The following is a 13944-nucleotide window of genomic DNA, read 5'->3' on the forward strand; positions in this document are numbered from 1 at the left end:
CTTTTGCTTACCCAACAAAATAAAAAAATAAATTCGTGTCGACATATTTATTAAGCTCCAAGCTATGGAGAATTAGTTTGCCTCCGATGTATTATAAAAGATGTATTGTACTTTTTGTAGACTGTATTATACCTGAAATATCTGACAATTATAGGAACATAATTATATCTGGTGAAGGGTATGTACTGTAGGCGTGTAGCCAGCCTGGTGTTAGGGAGTCGTTTGTTTGTTTGTTTGTTTTTTAACTAAAAAGTGAACCAAATTTTAAAGAAAAAAAATGGACTTTTTGACCGAAAAGACTACCGTCAATGCCGCTACCGCTAGAAATGTAAACGTGCGCCCATGACGTGGATTTAAACTACGCTGTTTCATAAAACAGTGAGTGAAAGTTCTTGAAAATTAATTTAACACTTGATTATAAATTTAAATAAAACTGGACATCTAAATATCGAAGCAGTACTATGAACTGAGATCCCCTAGGTTGGCTGCTTGGGGCTGAGGAGTGGCTGAAACAAGATCCCCTCTACCAATACTCCTTCCAGAAATTAGGATCTCAATCCTCCAAATGGAATTTAGGGTTTGTTTGAGGAAATCTGTTTTGAGATTGCACCCAATTCAGAAGGAGAAAGGCTAGAAGTTGGCCGCATCTTGCTTAGTCCTCGTATACAAAAATAAGTAGTTTCTCGTTCGGCCTTTTTGAGAAGAAAAATGAAGGAGACGGGGACTTTTGTTTTCGTTTTTTCCCCCAAGGTGGCGGATTTTCCAAGATGGCGGATAGAATCTGCAATCGACTTTTTCGCTGATACGAAATTGTGTCCAAGGGAGCCATAACCCTTTTTTCTACATAACTTCAACTTTGTTGGAAAACAAAATATTGAAAACTGAATTTTAAAAAAAGGAGGTGGGGGCGGACGAGGAGCTCGGTTTTTTTTTTTTTTAACTTTGTTTAATCACGGGGCATGGTATGGTATTTGTGCCAAAATTCGGATGCTACTCGACGTGAAGTCTTGAAATCTATAACCAAGTTGAGTGAAAGTTAAATCTGGACTCAAGAAAATATGAGCTAATAAATAATAATTCCTTTAAAAATTAATATTAAGACTTATAGCCTAAGCACCGGGTTTGCACTTGTAATGTACCAACTATCTCGTTTGATACAAATCAGGTATATTCTCCATTATATTTGTTGCGCATTAGAGCAACGATGAATGAAGAAAAAAACCAAAGCGGAAAATGAGGATTATTATTTGTCAATATTTATATGATTTTAATTTTCTTTATCGAATCGCACTATGGTTTGCAATGTGTTTGGATTATTTATTGTCACTGATGCCTCGCTGAATGTACATGTATATAGCCCGGCAGATGAAGTAGTTGATCTGTTTTTTTTCCCCCCAATGAATATGATAAATGTTAATGCATTGTTGTCACTAGTCATGTGAGTTGATGACATCAATGGTACATGCACGATTGCATAATGGTTGTTTCTTTCTCTTTTACACTGCGCACTTTCACCAGGTCGATCTGTGATTGGCTGATAGCACGCCATCCGGCTGAGAAGCCCGCCATCTTGTGCCATACAAAGGCCGCTCCACTGACAGCAGTAAATCCACAAATTCCTCAAGCCAGAAAAGCCATAAAACGGGCAAAACGAGGTCACAAATCAATCTCTCAAATGAGCCAATACTTTCTCAAGTCGTTGTTCGAGAAATATCAGCCCGGCGAGGCATGGTTTCCGAGCGGTTTCGAGCCGGTGGCACCCAGTCGGGGCACGATAGTGGGGGACTCGACGGCTCCGGGCGGCTGGCGATGCGCAGCCGGCGTGCCCAGCGGCCCGTTTGGATCCTACGATAATTCCCCGGCCGCTACGAACTGCATGGCCGGGGCTGGGCTCAACTCCCAGGCCTTCACCGCCGCCTACAACTACCCATCCTGTTCTTTCAATCCCCACTACTCGCAGTCGGGATACGAAAACCAGTTCAACTCCTACACGGGTGGCTATGCCACGGCGAACTACCACCACCAGGGGGCTTGGAATACCGCCGAAAAGGGGCCCACCAGCGGAGTGTTAGAGGGGGCCTGCTACCCACTACAGATCACAAGAGTTACGCAGTTAGATTCGGAAAGACAGCACAGTAAAGACAACCTTCTTCAATCAAATAAAGACAAAAAATCGGACTCGAATACTACAACGTACAAAGGTCCCGTCTATGGATGGATGAAAATTCCAGGTAAGAACTGAAGAAAGAAAAATCATCTTTCAATTTATTTTGCTATTATTGAAAGCAACATTTAATATAACCCTCTCCAAAATATAGAAAAGAGTAGAAGGATAATATTATGGAAAAAATCTATTGAAAATAAAGACTAGAGTCTGTAGAGAATAAAAAGACAATTCGTACTCCTGATTTAGAAAAAAAGTCGATGTTTTTTTCATTGGTCCAAATTCTATCATTCAGCCAAATTTATTATAATGAATTACTTCAATGAGTTGCTATTCATCAGTTCATTGTCTTTTTTATCATTGAAAGTCAACCCATTTTTCATCGAAGCAAACAGAGCATTATCTGTAAAAAAATATCACCTTTCATATTGTTGCGGCAAAATAATCAACTTTCGTGACAAATTGACGGTAATATATTACAGTTTTGGGTCGAGGAACACAGTATGCTTACACATTTAATCAGTCAAATAGATAGTACAGGAGCCTCAGTGTGTCACTCATTATCTCAATGTCTGTTTTGTAAGTTAATATTTGGTTCAATTTCTTCCCCAAATATTTATTTCAATGTAACTTGTATTAATTACATGATCGCCCGTAATTACAACCATGTTGACTACCGTTGATATGCGCGTACTGTCCCGCTGTGCTTGGTATCACGTACGCCGCGGACAGATGTCCGCGGAACAACCGTGTTTTCTGCGGCATATTCCATCTCTGCCAAATTGTCAGACTGTTGGGCAGGTTAAAATGAAAAGTAGAATCATAACATTGTTTGTGCACACTGCATTTTGAAATTAGGGAAATTATGAACAAAATACATGTATCTATGTGACATTTTGAGGTTTCAAAGGGCCGAAGGGTAACATTGAGTTGCGAAGGGCCGAAGGGTAACATTGCAGTTGTAATGCATTTTAGTTTGTTTTAATTGTTTTTTTTAAACTTACGTTTACATTATTCAGTACGGAGGCCGGGAACCCACATTTTTTAGGGAGTATCATGGTATTCAAAAAATCATATTTAATTGTGTATACAATACATCACCGAGAACAAGATGACCATATTCAAGAGAAATATTTAAATATTTCATAAAACAAGTCACAATAAATGTGAAAGGGCGAACAAATACTTTATTAACTTTCCTAACTTTTTGACATCAAACAATGAGATATCTATTCCTCCAATAACATTAACAGGCCTATCTCAGTATTTCATATTTTTCTGGGAAATATTGTAAACTGTAAAGTACGGTATTGAGCAGACGCAGAGTTCTATTAGAAAACTCCGCATTGAAAGTTTTAATAAAGCAGGTTCTTATAAAACGACTAGCTTAACTTAAGACTCGACTTTCTAATTTATCGGGAATCTTCAAGGACTTTGTTCCAAGATATCAGGGAATCGAGTTAAGTGTGCAGTCGCTTTTACTTTTAGTCACTTGTCGTGATGTCCCTAAGCGCACCCCGGGTATATACAATGATCAGTCCGCATCCTTTATGCACCAATTTGTCTTAATTTCGCTGTGGATCGACCAGACGGCAGCCCAGCCGAAGCCTTTGGTTTTCTTATTGGTCCGATTGCTGTATAATCAAACATTGGGCATATTTACATCTGTTTCCCAAACTCTTCCAAGTCCCATGCACGATCTGCACCCAAAAGTGTGTCCAGATTGGCAACACGTGTTCAAAATCAAGTGGGAAAATTCAATTTGCCAGTTGATTGAACCGAGTTGAACTTATGGCAATGTTGACATTGCTTCATTTTTCAAAAGCAAATGTTTGAAATCTTTTGACTGTGTGATGACCAATAGGGGTATAATTGAATTTAATTTTAAAAAAAGACTATGTGGTTTGTTTTGTGTGTTGTTCGGCTTAAAACAGTAAAGCAAAAGGGAAAAAAATTAACAACGGGGTTTTTGATGACCTAATTTTAATTAATTAACGATCGGATTAAAAAAATGATAACATTAATTCCGGCAATTGTAAATAACAAATTGGGCGGATTAACCGATTGAATAATACATTATGGTCCGTGGACAATTAGTGATTGAAGCCAAACCACACGCTGGGCAATTGGTGCGTAAAAACACGCCAACGAGCATGTAATAAAACAAGGAAACACGGAAGGTCATACGGGGTGATATTTTGATTATATCCCCGTTCAGTTTACGCAGACTATAGCCCCAGTACGCGTGCCCTAAGTTGCTAAATGGATGATCCATTCAACATTGCTGGTGTCGAACAACGTGTTTGAAAACAACATAGCGTTTTAAAGCCTTGGTGGTGGTGAAAATGGACTTTTCAATCTTCTCCCGATATGGTTGTAGAGACATATCATCCGTTTTTATTTGAACAATGGTATTTGCAACGATGCCCAACTTATATGATTCACTGAAGCTATAGCTATTTGATTTAAGACTAATAGTTTGGGACTTTTTGATTTTCACAATTTTTTGATTTTATTTAAGATGTATTGTTATTTTAGTTTGATGCAAATATCCTAATTTTACAGAAAATTTACAATGATGTTTTGTAGTCTCCGAAGTTTATTGTCTTCTCTCGATTAACACCTCACCAAAGTTAAAACTATACTTGAAATACTGTTCAAAATATAAAAGTTGCTATAGATTTTTATTCATTTCAATAACGATTTCATTATTTTTTGTTTTACTATTTTTATGAATTACTACATTAGGAAGATTGCGAAGGAAAAAATGGCAACGAAAGGTACACGACAAGGCCAAAAAAAACCCCATTTTCTTTTCCCAAGAATTATTCTCATCTGAAACGTTGAGAATCAAGGCAAAACCTATCTTTTTTGGGTAAAAGTGTTGATGTTTCCCCGATTCTGTCGTTAAATTCGTTGGGCACCGAACATCACGATTTGAGCGCACTGAAATCAGGGCGGTTTCTTCAAGAAATACTGCCTTTGTTACAGAGCCGGAGTTCAGGGATAAAAATGCCTTGCCTTGCCCGCAAGATTGCAAATGATGTTTGCTGAGGCAGATTACAGTAGCATGCTTCCTTATCTGGGGACAGAGAGACAGAAAAAAACCATACCCCGAACAACCTGCAATATTGCGAGCCGGGAAAATAAATGACGACAGTGGGCAATGAATCAAACAAAGTGAGATTTTTACTGCAGGTAGTTAAACTAAAAACCCCGCTGAGAACATATATGATTGTGATTCGAATGTCAGTAGCGGTGACTAGAAAGGACAAGAATTCCGCGGCGTAGGGGAGCGTCCTATCGCTAGGCGGGCGTAAACATGGTTTTTATCAAGGCACGGCAGATTTGATTTTTTTCTCCAGCTTTCAGGAAACACATTTGTGTTTGGAATGCAAAGATTATTATCTCATGTACCATGTAATATTAATAATAATGAATAGATGCGGTGCCCGATATCAAGATAAGCGCTATTGCGCAAGGGCTTAGTTTAAAGGATGTTAAAAACGGTCCCTGTAATTTGAAACCGAAAAGAAACTCATAATCGTTGGAAATATCTGAACCTCTCATCTTCCGAGGTATATGTTAGACATGTACGTTAACATGTCCCTAGTCACGGCATCCTCCCTTTTCTTTAAAATTTGGGTTTGTTGATTATCTAATAGACCACGCTAACAAGGACATTGCTCCTCACCAATCAAGAATCCAGTCCATTGGATTAAAATGATTTTATTGGAAGAAAAAAAACCAGTTATGCTTGTGTATTAATACACAAGAGTTTTTACAGGCGATTTCTCGAAAATCGCCTTTCACAAGATGTTGAATTGGTTCATTGGTTTGGGCTCTAAGATATTCACATTTTACGAGAAAATGCAACGTGTAGGAATGTTCTGGGACAAATTTATTTCAGTTTCACAAAAAAGAGTAATAAGTCGTTGCCATAATAAAGCGATCAGTTGAAAACCTCAAATAATTTGGTTTAAGTTTTTAAATCTCATACGAACCCACGTTTCTAGAACTAGCGAGAAAAAACACACACACACTTTCGACTTCTGAAACAAAAGGCACACACATGAACATGACCTATAACGTTCTACCTACAACAGAAACGACTCCGCTGGCGACATGTTGTCTTTTTTATGTTTCAATAAACCGCCTGGGGTCTTGGTTACTCAAAGATGTCATTCGCCTCATCAGTACAACTCGCCTTTCAGAGGAGGATTCTTAAAAACTAACGAATTGGAGACCAGAAAAGATCAATGGTTACCTGCGGGAAAGAAGTTGGCGCATTCGAAAAATTTCAAATACTATTTAAATCCCTTGGATATAGCTACCCATTAAACTGTTATACCACTGAGAAAAGGAATTAAACAGCAAAAGAAGTCGGCACCGCTTATATACAATTTAACAGTTGAATCTAACATCGTTCGTAATTTTCTTGAAGCAAAAACCAATTCAATCTTATTTTGTTTGTTATAATCTTTTGGAGGTAATACTTGTGAAGTTTATGATTTTTTTCCCGGTTGAACTAAGATTCTTTCCTGGAATGGGATTTGACTAAACGCTTCATCGGAAAATGAAGGTTTGATTTTTGGTGTTTCTTAAGTCTCAGAATATTCTGTTATGAAATTCCATTTGATAATGTCCTGCTTTTTCATCATACTGCGTAGTCAGAACAGATGCAAATCTTTTTGCGATTTTTTTAGCACAGTTTGCGGACCTAAGATGATCAAATGAGTGGCAGTCAAACAATCTTCAATATGAACTACAATATTTGCTCAAGGTCATTGTTGATGCAACTTTCCAGAACTTCACAAGACAACGTCGTGTCTCTCGAGGGAGGAAATCAAAGACAGAGACATTTTTTTACTTTAGCATCTTTAATTTTTGAATGGAACAAACAATAATACATTGCGCCCGTTCAAGGCAACTTTCTGTCAACTTGTGCCTTTTCAAATCCTTTTTTTTTTACCGCAGTATGGACAATGTCTGTTTTGGATTTTTAAAAATTGCTCCTATGTTTTAATCTTTAAAACGCTTGGAAAAGAGATCATCGAGGATGATTATAAACTTATATGATTATAAAAAAATAGCCACTCTCCTCCGTGTTTCTAATTCTGTTGGGAAGAACGAAATGTTTGCACAAAGGCAAATCAAGTGATACATTTATTTTACAGTTAAAATACTCTTAATTAGGCTATATAGATAATCTACATTTGCCCAATATCCAATCAAGCACTGACCCTTTTTTAAATTGATGCATATTTCTTTGTTTGATCAATTTTTTTTTCCTGAAATACCTTTTTTTTGGGTTTCCATTAAAAAACATGGTATTTCCGTTGAATAGAAGGGGACAGGTTGCACATTGTGTATATACACGACAGTTGGTGTAAAAAAAAAACTGGGTGAGATTGAAAGCGAACAGTAATCTTTCGCTTTGTAGATGTTATTTAAAACCCGCATGCAGTTTTATTTCCGTGTTATTGCAACACAAAGTTTTGTTGCCTTTTGAAACACAGTACTTTTTACTTGAGATGTTCAACTTTTTTCGACGATTCTATTCACCAGTAGCGTGTAATTTCAAATAATTGCTGTTATTAAAAGCTATACCTTGATCCTGGCCTTCCATCCGTTTATGTGCTGTTTGCTTGAATGTAACTGTTCATGTGTCATTTTAAAGAAGAAGAATCGGCTTCGATTGAAGTTTCGAGCTCTGAAAAAACCTTGGAATTATTCATTTGAATCCCGATGCCACGTTTGATTTCGCTTGTGGGATCAAATTGGTTAAGAATTCCAATACAACAAGAGGAACTACAAGCAAAAAATTGCAATGGCTGGCTTGAAACTATAAATAAATTATGGATAAATCAGTAGCTGATGAAAAAAAATCAACTGCTGCTGTAACAGTAAATTGGCAATTTTGGGCGTCTATACTTTCGTATTGGCCATGCATGTATATAGTCAATCGTGAAAAGGTATATTTCGTTTCAATCACCGTGGTTGGCATTTCGTTCAAATATTCAAGAAATTCCAACTTTTCTCATTTTAAAGGGGCCAAATGTGGTTTCATTTAATCCCAGAAATGACAGAGCCATCTTCCTTTGACTGTTGATAGAAACAATAGGATTGAAGTTTGGTCGAAGTCAGAGAGAACATGTTAATAAATATAGAGTAACAAATAGGTTAGGGTCAGCTCCCGCAAAATGACCCTGTCGAACGACTTGGGCTGACCACAACTTACTTGACCGGTCCGCCAGCCCAGGAGACTCGTAAATGTCTTTGTCATCTCTAAAACAAAAAACCCAAATGTCCCCCTCCCATGCCAAACCAAACCTCCTCGAAATGGTGAACCACAAGGGAACAACAAGCAAAAAAAAAAAGTCCCAATCAGCGGGCAAAAAAGGCAGGTCGTGCGAGGTTTCTCTCGGGTAATTTATGGGGCGCGACGCGGCCCAGGCCCCGGGAAGTTGAACTTAGCGACCCGGTGATTACCAACGTTGCGGTGTGCGCACCGCCTAGAAATAAATATTGGCTAAAAAGGCGAAGCTCTGTTTTTCTCTGTTTTCAAGCACACTTTCTCTTCTTTTTTTTCCAATTTCTATTTTCTTTATTCAATTTCTTTTATTCTTTTTAAGTTTATCTGGTTGTATGTGGAGTTTCTAAATACAAGGTGATATGGGCATTTCAATAGAAAATAATAGCGAAGGATTGTGGCAATATGGGTTATTTGTACGTCACTGTTATGTCAGTTTTTTTTCTTTATTCGGTAATATATTATGCATATAATATTACCGAAGTTCTTTTCAATAAACAAAAATCGTAGCGTTTGCGCTCATTTTCACTTCATACCTTTCGGAAAAATATAAACAATGCCTTATAAGTTAAGAAACTCTCCTATATCTTAACTATATCTAGGGACCACTTTTGGTTTGGTATAGTAACAAAACAAGCAATCTCTACAAAAATAACAATGCTCGAAATTACGCAAAAGATAAAGAGTTGAATGTTCCGTGGCGTCAGAAGTACTGTTTGTCAGCTTGATAATATCGATTCTGCTTTTCCAATCTAAGAAGCAAAACTCTGAAACATTCATGCACCGTGTGCATTAATTAAAAACAGTTTCCCCTTAAAATGCCAATGTTTCCGTCTTATATAGCCTGCAGATAATTCAGGATTTTCTCAAATGCCGCTCGACACCTTTAGCCTGCAGATAATTCAGGATTTTCTCAAATGCCGCTCGACACCTTTTCACCGGCGGGAAACTCTAGCGGGAAATGAAGCTTTTTCAGCGTGGGTCTGCCTAATGTTTGTCACCGGGACTGCATCACAGGCAAAACCCGTACACAAACTGCGGAATCAAATTACATGTGAAACATGTGGAAACATTGTTCTCGGTTTGTTTATTGTCAACACCGATTGATTGCTTGAAAACAACATTATCCAGCTGAATTTTTCTGCCACAACCAAGTCACTGTTTGCTCAGAGCTCTTTTTTGTTGAACAGTTTTGCAAATGTACATGTACCTGTATAAACTTGTTGTGCTTCACGCTCCCTCTTGCAACTTTTGGCGGTTTTAGAATTATAATTTCTAGGTAAAAGTGCACAGGTTTGATACTTTATTTCAAGACGCCTTAATTAAGAAACTTAAGGTTTTTTGGGGGGCAAAGACAGACAGCGTTTCCTTCGCTGATTTCAAGGGCACATCACGTCGTCCTAATTGGCAAAAAGATTCTCAAAACCCAGGACTGAAAGACGCCTCGATGTGAAATTGAACCTGGTCGAATCACTGAAAACGTGCACACGAGGTGGGTCTGGACTAGTTGGTACTGATCAATGCTTTCATTTTTCCCTCAGGGACTCAGATGATTGGGACAGATAAAAAGCGCGGCAGGCAGACGTACACGCGGTACCAGACCTTGGAACTGGAGAAGGAATTCCACTTCAACCGGTACCTGACAAGGAAGCGGCGCATCGAGATCGCTCAGAGCGTCTGCCTGACGGAACGACAGATCAAGATCTGGTTCCAGAACCGACGGATGAAGTGGAAGAAAGAGCAGTGCAAGGACCCGTCGGCGGAGGACAACTCCCCGGGGAAGACAGAGAACGGAGACCGGGACGAAGACGAAGACGAGGATGAGGATGTGGACGAAGAAGATGAAGAAGACGGGATGGAAAAGGGGAGGTCGGACGAGGAGGGGAAGAAATGATGGATAAGACAGCCGTAGAGACTGGTAGCGTTGAATAATCGTTGTTGTTGTGGGCATCTGTTCTTGCTGTTCGCACCCATTAATACAAACATGGCGGACAGTGCTGTACTCTAGCGGTCACGTGACTTTTACATCCAGAGAATATTCCCACAGAAGGCCGCATCGTATTATATTGACCGTGTAATAACCTACATGTCACGCTTGCGAGTATCGCCGAAGATATATTGGCATTTTCGTGTCCTCTTTCCCCCACCAAAAATTGGCTGTGTATCGTGTTTCGTTCGCTGGGGACGTATAGTTCTCTGGTGAGAAATTCATTAGCTGTCCTCCTAGTGGCCTATCACATAGGTGATATGGTGCAGCTGTATTATGACATATTTTGTTTTAAGTGGGGATGCAACAAAAATTATCGGCGGAAAAAAGATTGATTTGACACGATTTCTCACAGATGTAATGATGTTGGCCTAATTGTTGCGATATTTAATTATTCACTGCTGTTGGTTCGGACTGCTTGCCGCAGATGTACTGCATAATGACAAGAACGTGCATGCATTATGATCCTGAATATGTGATGCAATGATGCTAAATTTTGCATGCCGTAGCTCTTACACTTAATGACACAAAACTAACCGAATTCCGAGCATTTTTAATAAAAAATTCATACAGAATGGCAAATCAACTGCTACTGTACATTGCCGTCATAATAGACACAGAAAACATACAGCCACTGTCATGTTTTTCAAATCTATTAATGTATCAAAAAATTGGAATTAGTATCACATAAACAGTATTACATGTAGTACGATTTTTGTGTATTTAGCTATTATGTTGAAACAACATAATAAAGGAATGCCCCATGACTACATGCATTGTACAAACAATAATCCACTTCAACTTCGATTGGTAACATTCAACTATTTAAAAAAGAAAGAAACGAAGAGAAATTAGTTTGGCAATTGGATGGCAACATATTTTGAATGATTTCATTCTTCCTAACATAATATTAATTGCGATTTGATAGTCAGCTCCATATATAGTTTCTGTTCCGTTACATGCAGCTTAATGAAGCACAAATTGCAAGACAAGTAATGACCAGAAGAATCATTGAATTGGCCAATTAATTCATCTCTTGTTCTTTGTTTCCGTTTCTTACTGTTTGTACTTTTGTAAACGTGTAAGAACATTGTAAACGATCAGACATGTTTCCAATCTTATTATTTCAAATTGAAGCCATTTATGCTCAAACGGACGACAAATCCCTAATGTAATATGAGTTGTACACATTTGTCATTGTATTATGAATCGTGCGTATATCAGTAGCAGTAAATATGTTATGGAGATACTGGGAAAAAACTGGCGCTGATCTTTAATTTTTTTTCTCGTGTCATTTGGTTGGATGTGCTTTACCACTTTTCTTTTAAAACATTCAAATCCAAGACAATACAAAAATTAATCTGTACGTCCGTCTGCATGTTTATGGACCACACTTTGCCTTAACACAATTTAGTTAAACTCCTGGAGGAGAAAAAGGATAAACATGTTTATTTGTTAACTACTGTTTACATGGCTGTCAACAACAGATTTATATATTTGAGTGGCGCAAAGGGGCATGCATGCATCTGATAATAGGCCAAATAATGTGATATTTGATGAGATAATCCTACAAGGCCTGGTTTACAATAGAGTTGACTAAAAAAATAACGAGCTTCTTATTCTAGAACATCCTTTCCAAAGTTTCCCTCCAACCCATATCAAGCTACTATCGTTAGTTACCCATCAACCTGTTCCTCACAATCGCCCCAATTTGTTATCCAATAAAACCAAACAATGTTTCTCCATGACCTTAATATAACATTCGTGACTCGACACACTCCCAACTGTCCACACTCATGCATTACACCGCGATGTGGTGATGTAAATAAATTGCCCCGGTCGATTTTGTTGGACCCCCTTTCGGAAGACGACCTAAACTTGAACTCCCCGAAGGAGAAAAACATGAAGATGTGTTACTCATCTTCAGTCTGACCTGGGCCTATCATCCAGACAGAAACAGGAAGTAACTAAATAATCACGAACAGCGGCATAATTTTCTGTGAACTTGAGCAATAGAGCGGATTCACTTCTGAAAGCTTCGTGGTTAAGGGGTTGGTGTTTTTTAACCGTCTCGCTACCTTCAGTAATAAGTTTGTCCGACCCGGCCGCCATTTAGATTGGGCGCATTTGTAATGTCGAAACAGTCGAATGAAAATCGGTTCAAAGGGAAGCAAAACGAACAACAAGCGATTGTGTCTAATGCATTCAACTATGGTTCTGAAAACACCGATGTACTGTAAATAACTTCACTAAAGACATTACATTTCACTGATGGTAACCCTACAAGAACGTCTCTGGCTTTTGCAGTAGCATTTATACCTCGAACTCTAAGTCGGGAAGACAAATTCTTGCGTACTGATTTGCATGAATGCAATGAATGTTCAGCTACAAGATACGCTTGCTTCAATTATATTGCCCTGGTGCGAAACGCCTACCGAGAACAACGGGATCGCACGGTCGTGATGCCCGTTGCAGGTCGACACGAGCCGCTGCGATACCGTTACCTCGTTGACGGATAATGTACGATTTCGTGAACTTAGATGTAGTTTGTTTTCTTCGAAAGAGCCATCTTCATGGGAGAAAATAGCATGTATAAGGTTAATAACGCCGGAGATTTGTGCATGTTATAGATTGTGGTCGGGCTGCGCACATAAATTCTGAACTTGAAAAATCTGGTAATCATGTCGTGAAAGTACCATTTGGGAAATGCTTAGAACCGCATATTGGACCAATGTGACAAAACCGAGATAAAATATAGCCGCCGTTTCATTGTGGCCTGGCGGTTCACGCGATCAACTCCCCCTGATAGTGCCGATTAATTGACATATCCCGCACAAAAGTTCATTTGTTTCCTATTGTCTATGACTCCGGCAATGATATTGACACTAGATGGAAATTTGGTGTATGGTGTGACAAAAGGAGAAAAATCGGTGTGCCTCTGTGGTGGTGTTTTCTTTTTGATTTCAACCAAAGGTTAAACGATTTGTCAACAGTCGTGGTGTGAATCTAGGAAGGGCAATATAGTGCCACAGGCGCTGCGGGTGTGCAATCTGTATCGAGACAGCATCGTGTCAAAGGCATGCCGCGTCCACTTTTAACTCACTTCTGAGGTCCGTTCAAACAGACCGGCACTCGCTAAGCGCCGCAATACGTCGGTCATTTTCACACCAAAATCGTCTTTTTATCGCCAGCGTGTTGGAAATCTCTCGGCACGGTAAACATAGACTTTGGGCCTGATCACCACGGCCTCTGTCGGGGGGCTTCAAACGCTGCCTCCTAACGAGCAACAAATTTGGCTCTTTTCTTTCCGGTAGAGTTTTGGGTGGAAAACACAGCTGCAACTATTGTCCTTGTGCATTTAGGTATAATTGCCGCTTGTGTTGGAACCATTTTCCTGAAAAGTTAATTTTGAAAGATTATTTAATTAGGTCTGCTCCCGTAATTGCACCTTTTGAAGCCCAAGTTTTCCGATTGCCAGTT

At 38.9% G+C, this 13944-nt stretch overlaps 1 protein-coding gene across 1 annotated transcript; it reads left to right on the forward strand.

The window, feature by feature from the left end:
• The first annotated feature begins 1533 nt into the window (after nt 1–1533).
• On the forward strand, nt 1534–11724 carry LOC119746500 (homeobox protein Hox-B7-B-like). Its single transcript, XM_038223472.1, has 2 exons — nt 1534–2231; nt 10019–11724. Exons 1-2 carry the CDS (start codon nt 1676–1678, stop codon nt 10369–10371), a joined length of 909 nt encoding a protein of 302 aa, XP_038079400.1. The 5' UTR covers nt 1534–1675; the 3' UTR covers nt 10372–11724.
• Nucleotides 11725–13944: the final 2220 nt, after the last annotated feature.

Source organism: Patiria miniata, unplaced genomic scaffold, assembly GCF_015706575.1.
Source record: "Patiria miniata isolate m_02_andy unplaced genomic scaffold, ASM1570657v1 HiC_scaffold_7, whole genome shotgun sequence".
Taxonomy (NCBI): Eukaryota; Metazoa; Echinodermata; class Asteroidea; order Valvatida; family Asterinidae; genus Patiria; species Patiria miniata.